Source organism: Convolutriloba macropyga, chromosome 11 (genome assembly GCF_964194025.1).
Source record: "Convolutriloba macropyga chromosome 11, txConMacr16.3, whole genome shotgun sequence".
Classification (NCBI taxonomy): Eukaryota; Metazoa; Xenacoelomorpha; order Acoela; family Convolutidae; genus Convolutriloba; species Convolutriloba macropyga.
Window position 1 is genome coordinate 10,617,869 of NC_134478.1, and position 10,788 is coordinate 10,628,656.

The 10,788-nt window shown below is 35.7% G+C and overlaps 1 protein-coding gene across 1 annotated transcript in view; it reads left to right on the forward strand.

Annotated features, from left to right (window-relative positions):
* LOC142349594 (glutaminyl-peptide cyclotransferase-like) overlaps window positions 1-10,470 on the forward strand; it is a 183,108-nt gene extending 172,638 nt beyond the window's left edge. Inside the window, exons 3-5 of the mRNA XM_075401273.1 lie at window positions 4,042-4,306; window positions 4,919-5,060; window positions 9,633-10,470. Coding sequence (XP_075257388.1) covers window positions 4,042-4,306; window positions 4,919-5,060; window positions 9,633-10,273 — 1,048 coding nt within the window. The 3' untranslated portion in view covers window positions 10,274-10,470. The remainder of the gene's footprint in view (window positions 1-4,041; window positions 4,307-4,918; window positions 5,061-9,632) is intronic.
* Window positions 10,471-10,788: the final 318 nt, after the last annotated feature.

The following is a 10,788-nucleotide window of genomic DNA, read 5'->3' on the forward strand; positions in this document are numbered from 1 at the left end:
ACGTGCTTTTAAAAACACAGATTCGGAGGCGATTTTCGCAAAAAATGCTTCCAATAGTCTCAACCGTGATCTTGCTTTACGAAAAACACAGAAATTATGCCCTTCTCTCGATCATTCCATATGTAATTCATATCGTGAACCATAAAATTTTTTTATTTAGAAACAAACAATTTTTTCTCAAGAAGGTACATCCCAAGGCGACCCCATTGTGATTTCGTTGTATGGAATTGCAATTATCCCCTTAATTAAAATTTTTGACAGCTGCTTCACAATTCTAAAGTGGTATGCGGACGACGGCAACGCTGTCGGCTCTCTTGCTAACTTTTGACTCATGACTTATGAAGATACCCAGATACTTATAGACAGGTTTCTCGTCAATAATATTGTCGATTTTTAGGAGTGGGATTTTTTAAAATGGTTTTCCCCATCCATTCATAGTTCATTCTATGCTTAGTGTTTTGTTTGAACCAATTTTGTCTTTCTCGCGGGTGGATTTTTTTCACATGTCAAATTTTTGACATTGATTTTCAGTTTTTTTAAAAAATTTTGGATCTAAATTTTTTGAAATGGTTTTCGCATTTCACTCTTAGTCCGTTCTTAGTCTAGTTTCTTTACTCCATGAAAATTCTTTGAAATGCACGTCAGGACTTGTGTTGCTATGTTTTTAATTTCTGTTCACTCATTTTTGATTGCTCTCAAACAAAGTTTGTAGCAATTATTCAAGAACGGGATAAACAGGAAGCGCCCAGCTGGCATTAAGTGCTTTTAGAGCCTTCCAACTCTGTTTCAGCTCAAACTGTTTCGGAGACTTATAGGGCGGTTCTTAGAAAACACCCAAACTGTTGACTCCACTCCCTCCCCATCAGCGCCCGGTGCACCCCCCTCCGCGCTGTTGCCCCCTACCCCACTGTTGCCCACACCCCCTCCCTCCCCATCAGACCGCGTTCCACCACCCCTCCCCCCCCCCGTGGCTACGTTCGAACAACTGATCGCTAAAAGCACGCAATTTTATACTAATTTTCTATTTTTTCAAGCTTTTTGAAAATTTTTGTCATTCCTTGAGTTCTTTGAGCCCTAGAGGTCAAGGAACCTCCTCTAGGGTTTTATAATGGATTACTGCATGTTTTTTAGTGGTAGTGGAATGGTATCAACTTTTTAACATTACAAATTTTTTTGGAAAAAAGTGCAAATTTTTAATATTTTTGACATCTATTTTTCATTATTCAGGTCTTTCCAGACGCAGGGGCCAGAAAACTTCCTCTAGAGCCAAGGAACCTCTTCTAGGGTACTGTATAGTTTCTAAAGGCAATGGAATGGTTTTCAAGATTTCAACACTACGAGTTTTAGCATTTTTTAAGAGTTTTTGAAAAAAATTTTTCAGGCTTCTCAGTCTAATACAAAATCTCCGTTCGGATTTGATAATAGGTTACAGAAACATATCTTCGGTCATGGATTAGTTTTCAAGTTTTATAACAAATTTTTGCAGTTTTTTCTGCAACTTGCAATTTTCAAATAATTTTTTTTTGTATTTCATTTTTTAGGTTTTCCCAGCCTCAAGAGCCACAAAACCTCCCCTAGGGTTTGATTTAAGGTTAATGCGTAATTTCTAGATGTAATGTTATATATCTCAATAAGCTTGATAATAAGCTGTCGCATATTTTTTAGAGTTAATGGAATGGTTATCAATTGTTTAATGACTCCAGCTTTAGCAATTTTTTTGAAAAAAAATTATTTTCAAACTTTTGGAAAACTGTTATCATGCTCCAAGTTTATGGATCTTTTTGAGCCAGTGAAACTATTTAAAGATTGAATTAGGACCTTGAAATGGTTTAGAAGATTTTAATATCTTGAATTGTAGCCAGATTTTGTTAAAATTTGCAATTGTTTCCAAAATTATTGAATATTTTTGTGCTTCTCAATTAACGATTATTACTGGCCAACGAAGCTTTTCAAGTCTCGCAGATCATTTATTTGACATAACTCCAGACACAGAAAATAGTTTTGAACCTTTTTCACTGCGGAATCTGGAAGCTTCTCTTTTAAATTCTATAAGTTTTCAAAATATCAGTTTTTTATTTGAATTATTTACTAGCAAGGCTAGAAAACTAAAAGTTGCAGAGTCGAATCAAGCTAAAGCTGGCCTCGATAAACTGTGGCTAGCTGCTGTCAAAGCCATCAGCTCGCCGGTCGTTTGAGAACAATTTGCCCGACTTTAGTCGGTTATGTTCTTGATCTTGGAAGTCAAATTGGAGTAGTGATTTTGGTCACGCCGAAACAGGAAGTGGAGCGAAAAAGCAAGTGGTTTTGCGGCGTAAAATTTATAACTTTAAAGTAGTGAGAAAACGGTGTTAGAACGAAAATTCGTTTTCCCGCTAGTGGTTATTTGTTCACATGCGGCAATTTCACTTAGATTTTCTGTTTTTTAATTTTTTTCATCTGATTTTTTTAGAAATGGTTTTCACAATTCACTCATAAACCCTTCTAGATCTAGTCCTTTTTTTAGTCAATGGAAATTTTTTGAATTGTGCGTCAGGAATTTTCCTGCTATGTTTTTTACTTCGTCGTATTAAAATTAAAATTTTTTCGCTTTACCGTAGTTAACAGCTTGTTCAAGGTTTTGAGTGAAATCTTTTCGACTTCTCTAGCCTAGTTTAACTCTTCTCTCATTCTGCTAAAAGTGTTTTTAGACAGCAGTTGCTCAGCAAAGCAATTCAAAATGAACATAGTCGGTATCAAAAAAGGAAATCAGAAATAGAAACTGGATAAAACCATAAAGTCCAATTTTAGATGCCCGCTACTGATAAGTCTTAGTTACCATCTCTAATGCTTGTTGGTATTGATACTATCCCTTGTATCCTCTTATTTAGTAACAGGAATTTATCTAACATATCTAAGAACAAAATGAAATAGACATATGTCGCACTTAGTGTCTCGAATAGCGAATAGTTCATCAAAAAAAAGTTTTCTGACATCAATCAGTTTTTTTCCATTTTTTTTTCAATACCGAGCGGGGGTAATGGAATCAATGGCGGCTGTTTTCCCGCAATCTGCTGGGTATGTTTCTATTTGGCCTTTGTAAAAACTATATTTATAAGTCATTCAAAATCTTATATATATATATATTGAAATAAATTTTTCAATAATGGAACAATAAGAGCAATCGAACAAAAACTATCACGTTCCTTATAAAAGGAGAGGTTTATTTAAAAATTAAGTCTGTTGCTAAAATAAAGGTGAATGTGAGCGACGATTGTACAGAGCCACGTTGCCTTGTGGTTAATGTAGCAGATTCTTATCCTGGAGGTCGCAGGTTCGCCCCCTTCTGTGCCCCCTTCTAAATTGTTTGCCTCGCCGATCGTTGAAAGCAATGCGTCCGATCCTAGTCCGTTTAAAGTATTGTGAACTTATAAACTAATATAAGCATTCAAGTATTACCTTTTTGGGTTGTAAGAATTTACATTTTTGAAAATATAAGAACAACTTTGGATTTTTTTCGCGTGAACAAAATCGCTTGAAATAATCGATGAAGAAACAGAGTCTGATGCGATTTTTTCATTTGCCGTAGTGAGCAGTTACGCTGATCCTATTTGCTATATGTTGCTCCAGTTCTATAAATTAGATGTAGGATTTAAAATGAAAGCTGCATATGGTGCTCTCTTTTACTTTATTTGTACGCCAGTTCTGTTCGTTCATTAACTGCCAAGTTTGTTTTTTAAATGATTTTATCGAGTTATCTGTTTTTCTCTTTTGATTATTGTTGTATGAAGTATACGTTGCTGACCAAAGTTGTTTTATCGAGCATTTTTCATACAACGTACGCATTCAGCATCGATACAATGAACAAATTGAACATTTTGACTCAAATGCAAACGCGACTGTGTTTACGCGTGAGTGTGATCAGTATAGCTAATCTAAAGCTATCTATTTATAAATCAAACGGTTTATTTAAAGGTGCATATAAATTCAACATATGGTGCTTTATTATCTAAAATTTGAGGACGTGCAAATGAACAGTTGATAGAAGTTTGTGATTGCGTTTAGTGCGATGACCAGTCTACTGCTCCTTGTGGTAGTTTCGGTGTTGTTCAGTCACGCGCTATCTTATTCCTTCACGTTCGATTGGTCAGAAAGCTTCTCGAAGGTACCTTTGCCTTACGAATTGAGTTACGAGGAGTTCTACAGACTTTACGCAAAGCCACTGTTGAAAGTGAGATACCCCGGTTCTCAAGGAACGAAGCAAGTTGTCCAATTTTTGACGGACTCGCTTACTGGTAGTGGACTGAATGTGAAGAAACAGGAGTTTTCCGTTAGTTAATTAGATAGTTGGTACGCTGCCATGCAAATGTATGGTAAATTCAATGATTTAATTAATATTTTGTACTCTTTCTTTATAAAAAACTTTTATGTCTCTGCAAAATACGAAATAAATGCGGAAGTTCAATGATACAGTGAAAAAGTAACTGTGATCTAAATTATTATTACAGTATTAAAATCATAATAGTTTTGGTATCAGAATCTAGTGACATATTATTAAATCAATGTAAACGCAGACCCAGATCGGACAGGTCATAAAAATCAATGTTCCAATTTGGGTTTTCTCTAGGGAAATTGATCAAGCCAAGATGTTCTTAATGGCTCGTGGCAGCGTGTTTATTATTTTATAGAGGGTTTTTGGAATTGGAGAAGTATTGTGAAGGGGAGGAAAAATATTACTGAACATCACAAGGTTGAGAAAACTGGAAAATCAGGTGAAAATAAAGATAAAGAAACGGAGCTTCATAGGAGAACAGGAACAAATTTTTTTTTGGCGATTAGAATGCTGTTAAAACATGGTAGATTTAATTTGGTTTGTAATTGAAGAATGGAAGACTAGCAAGGATCTAAAGATTTTATTTACACTACCATCGTTTCTGTTAAGGATAAAGACCCAGATGGCAATGAGTTTGACTTTGTGAATGTGTGGGCGGAGACAAATCCGAATGCAGAGAAAAGAGTTGTGCTAAGTTGTCATCATGACTCAAAACTACTCTTCTTCAAGAAAACCAGAATTCCATTTATGGGTTAGTTCCCGTGACTAAGCATGATCTGAAATTGGGGATTATTGTTCCCACATTTTTTTTTGAAAAAAAATGGGAGAACTTTATAATGCCCCACTTTTTGTCTTTTTTGAGAGCATCAAAGACCATTTTATGTGGTATCAATTTAGAGCTCTCTGCGTCTAGAATTCCACTACAAAGAAATTTCTGGAATTTTGCTTTTTTAAAAGTTCCGGCAACAATGCTTACCCACAATGTAATGCAATTTAGCCTCATTTTTTAAAATCAAATTTAACTAAAATCTGGTCAAAATTCAATCAATTCCTACAATTCCGACAACTATCAATTCAGCGGTTTTTTAAGGGTATTCTAGAAGAAAATATATCTTAACTTTTTTCTCAATGTCTCCATCTAAACGAAAAACACAAACAATTGCGTTTTTTGAGAAAATTTTCAGAAATGTTCACCCGACTTTTAGCCTTATTATGAGTGTCTGAACGTTTCTCAACCATTTGAACCTATTTTTATTTGCTCTCAAACGACGTTTGTAGCAATTATATTAGCACTGTTGGTCTTTTTATGCGATTTTTCGCTTGGCCGATTTTTCGTCTGACCCATGCGACTTTTCGTCCTCAAAAACGGAATAAACAGGTAGCGCCCAGCGGGAATTAAGTACCTTAGAGCCTCTCAGCTCACTAGTCTCCAAGTATGCGATTCACAGAAACCTTTTTCGAGACTTATGGTGTGAAGGGCTGTTCGGATCTATTCTGTTTTGGCCCCCAGCTTAGTGAGCATAAATTTTTTATGACCCCCAGGCGCACGAGCTATTTTCTTATATAGTAACGTGCTATATAACAACATAGAATTTGTAACTGGGGGTCATAAAAACACTGGGGGCCGAAACAGAATGGATCCGACGGTTCTTAGAGGTACATCAGCCCCTCCCCCTCGCTTCACCCACCCCAAATCTCCACCCCTGCACATAGTTCAGGCCGTAAGGGCCACGTGCAGCCACCGCCTCCCACCGTTGCCCCCACACTCAGCCGCACGGTGCACCCCCCGCTGAGCTCACCTCACGCCCCTTCAATTAAGCTAAAGCTAGCCTCACTAAACTGTGGCGCCGGTAGTTTGAGAGCAACTCGACCGATGTTAGTCGGTTATGTTACTTATGGTGTGAAGGGCAGGCAGCTCTTAGAAGTTGACATCCGTGCTTCTAATTTTAGAAGCCATTGTGCTGAATTAATTGTGAAGTGATTTTTGATTCTTAGTGGAGCGAGTTTTTTTGTTCATTTGCGTGATGAAGTTTTTGGTCACACGTGACTTACCTAACTCAAAATGACTTCATTCTAAAATTGCCTTTTCTTTATTTTAGTTCAAAGAGATAAGGTCAAGTGAGTTTGTGCCACTCTAATTGAAGATTATTTGAGAATAGCTATTAAAAGGAGCATTTAATTTGACATACTCTTAATCAAAATGGAATATACCAGCTTGTATTAAAAAGATTTTTTTGGCTTGTTTTGTTTTCTGTATTTTTGAGACTGCAGATCTACAAAGCTATTGCGGCAATTTCTGGGAATCTGCCAGCTATGTTCTAATGTTCCTTCGATTGGAGAATTTGTTATAGTCCTGAGAAGCAGGAAGAAAATTATGTGAGATCTGTCTCTTGTGTAATTGTTCATTAGAGTCTATGAAAAAATCTAAATATGTATAATTTTTTTTGGAGTCGAACTTTAAAAACTATGGAAAGTTATGTTTTAGCAATAGCATTCGCTCGTTCCGAATGCACCATTGGCTGAGAAGTGACCGCCAATGGCTGATTATGCTTTGCGTTTTTTGGTCAGCTCTTCAATTTGAATAAGTGGTAACAAGTTTTTAATTTTTTTGCTATCTTTTGGTCCTGTTTTAGGCCACTTTTTGAGTTCTATGTTTCGTATTTATGTCAATGTTTAAAACAGCGACCAATATCATAAGTGAAAGCTTCTGTATTGAGTCAGCTATTACTGAGTTCTCATTTCATATAATTTGTTTTGTATTTAGGTGCAGACTTTTTTTAAAGAACTCTTCATTTATTTTAATGACTTTGATGTCTATTGAAAGTGAAAGTTGCGGTATGTTTTTTTTTTGCACTGGAAATGAACAGATAGCAAAAGCAAACAGCTTAAGACGCAAATGTTTTTTTGTAGTAGAAGAGAAAAAAGAGTTTCTTGAGTTTTCGTTGATATGTGGTGCTTACTAATGCTTTCATTATTTTTATTACAATTCAAAGAATTTGAATTGTTTGGGGGCGCTGTTTTTTTAAGATCTGTTCACACATTTTCATGATTTTTGAAGTCAAATTGGAGTAGTGATTTTGGTCACGCCGAAACAGGATGTGGAGCGAAAAAGCGAGTGGTTTGCAGTGTGAAATTTTTTCACTCTAATTTTAAAGTAGTGAGAAAACGGTGTTTGAACAAAAATTCGCTTTCTCGCTAGTGGTTTTTTGTTCACATGTGGAAATTTTGATTGGATTTTTTTTTCTAAATTGTTTTCCCAATCCTTTCATAGTCCGTTCTAGGTCTAGTTTGCTAGTTAGTCAATGAAAATTCTTTGAATTGTACGTCAGGACTTGTCCTGCTGTTTGTTTTATCATTATCTTTGGTTTGAGCACCATTGTGCCGGATAATTGAGACAGATAAGTTTGAGTTTTTGCGCGAATAAAAATTGAGAATGGTATGAGTTTCAATTCAAAAGAACTTATTCCACTCAACAGTGACGCCATGCGAGAACGAACGTCTTACAAAATTAGAGCGAAATTGGGGAACAAGTGAATTGTAATCATATTGAAACCTGGTAACGATTATGTTTCGTTTCATTAGTTCCCATAAATATAGTGGGATCTGGCCCGGCTGATGTACAAAGCGATTCGCTTACAATAAGATTTTGAACACAATGCGTTGCCTAGTGACAATAGAAAAATCAAGCGCGCGGCAGAGTTCATTTTTCGCTGGAGATCTGCTATTAAAAAGATTTGCAGACCATAATAGAGCTAATTACAGTAGTCAACACGTGATCACACTAAAAATCTAACTCAATTAGGACTGATGTTTCAACTTGATCTCGAATTGACCACTTTTGTGGAGATGATAAACTGAATTCGAACCAAAGTTGACCTGTAGTTGCAGAGTAAGTTGACAACCAATATAACAACCCAGAACTTTTACCTGTTCAGTGTAGTCACCATCTTCTGGCAAACGTAAAAGAACATGCTTATGAATTTTACATTTCCGAATTATCATATACTCACTCCTATCCGCCTTCAATTTAAATTTTGCATTTCTGAAACGACATTGTATTAAGGTTAAAATATCTTTCAACAAGCCTTGACTGAGGTTCGAATCAAATACAAAATAATAAACGGTATTATCTGCGTAGAAATGATAATTTATTTTCAGTTCTTTCAGCTTATCTTAAAAAAGTAAAAGGCCAAATACCGACCCTTGTGGCACACCAGTCTTAACTTTAACATCACCAGAAACACATCCATTTATAATAATTTGTTGAGAACGATTCGAAAGATTCCAATTTTTTGATAAAGAGTAACACCACAGATTGCAAACCAATCATTTTCGCTAATATCTCAAATAAAAACTGATGATCAATGATATCAAACGCTGCAGACAAGTCTAACCCAATATACATCACGGATAGCGAGTCGTCCAGATAACAAGGAAGATCATTGTACACTTTCAGCAACGCCGTTTTCGCTTTTACTTTTGTCACAAATTCGTTCCCAAATTACTGTTATCCCTAATTAATCCGCAAGTTAATTGACTGCTAATAGACTATTTGTGCGTGTAACCAAAGCAAAAGTAAGTGCAGGTCTCAATTGCCCTCTATTGATGTATATAGTCTACTTTTTGATGCTTTTACGTCGCTTGTGATTCTTTCATGTTTTAAAATATGTAAGAAATAATCGAGTATCTTTTAGGTTCTCTAAATATATAACAATAATTAACTTTGTCATGAAATATTACAACCAAAAGAACACAATTGAACTACTCCTGTTTTCTCAAGCTGCCTCAAAAATCAGCGTTTATTGAACTTCAGAGGTATATAAGCTACAGAATCTTATATACTTGAAATCTTTATTATTTGATTTTTGAGTCTCAAATTTGTCGCTGTAACATTGCCACAATTTAAATAGTTTTTTTGGAAGATTTCAATTTTGCTTGTTTTTTAATAAGTGGGACACCACCTGTTTTGAAACTCCAAATCAGATTTGTTGCCCTCATTTCAATTTTCTTATTTTTTAAGTTTTTATAGAACATGGTCTGTGTGCTTCATTAGGGTGCTAATTTGAATCTGTGTTCTAACTCGTATCTTGATTGATTTGATACCAAAGGTTGTCTGAAATTGTTTAATAAACTTATGTCTCAATTGAAAAAAATCATTTGATCTATCGATAACAAAAGCACTCCGTAGTTATGAAATCAACCAGGTAGTCAGAATTGTGTTTTCTTCGCTGTTTTTTTGCTTGAATTGTGCTTCACCATGCATTAACTCGTTCGCATTGGGATCAGAAACAACAATAGGAAGTTTGCGTCGTTGTGTTCTCAGGTGCAATTGATTCTGCAATACCCTGTGCCATACTCTTGTACCTCGCATCTATAATCGGGAACACCCAAAGTGGATCTTGCTCTGTTGGGAAAAACTTGGAAGAGCTGGACTTGAATGTCGTCTTCATTTTCTTCGACGGGGAGGAGGCTTTTAAAGACTGGACTGCAACGGATTCCCTATATGGATCCAGATACTTTGCCAATAACATTGACTCTGAGGTTCCTGGGTTCCTCAAAAGCATCCAGTTATTCGTCCTGTTAGACTTGTTAGGAACCAAAGACATGAAGTTCAAAATATTCGACCATGCGAGACAGAATTTATGTTACAAAAAGCTACAGAGTATTGAAACAAGCTTGAAAACCAAAACAACAAAGTCTTGCAATTCAGAGTTCGTATATCACGATGGATACTTTGACAGGTATTTTACGTCTACAGTAATTGGGGGCGGTGTGTCGGATGATCACCAACCATTTATGGAAAAAGAGGTGAAGAAAATTCTACATTTGATTCCGGTTCCGTTTCCAAAAGTGTGGCACAGGGAAACAGACAATGAAGGTTCGCTCGATCATCATACGATTGAAAATTTGCTTCAGATTTTAACAACTTTCGTTCAAGATATGTCATGCGCGCTCGATAAATGATCAGTATTTTTGACAGACCCAAGACTTCATTCTGTGTTAGCGAGCTAGCTTGGCTGAATGCCTTACGCAGACTAAATTTTAAAGTACACACTTTATTAAACGGTGTAATTATGATGAGAATAAATAATGTATTTTTGTTTGCATATCAAAGTTGCCTTTATATAGTGTAAATATGAAATTAAAACTATTAAAAATAGTTTTTCCTGTTGAGGAAACGTATTTTGTTATAGTTAGATAAAGGGTACATCATAGCTGAGCGTGCCCCAGAAATTTGAGAATTTCTAGCGTGTAAGATCATACAAATATTTCTTACAAAAGTGTCTTACAAATACTTATAAGATTATGCGTCGCCTGACTAAGACTTTGTAAGACAATTTTCAGGTCTTACGCGATAAAAGTGCACTTTTGTCAGATCTTACAAGATAAAAATTCTGCCTTATTAGATCTTACACGATAAAAATTCTGCATGGCAAAAAATGTTAATCGTGTAAGATGTTGTAAGGATCTTCTAAGTT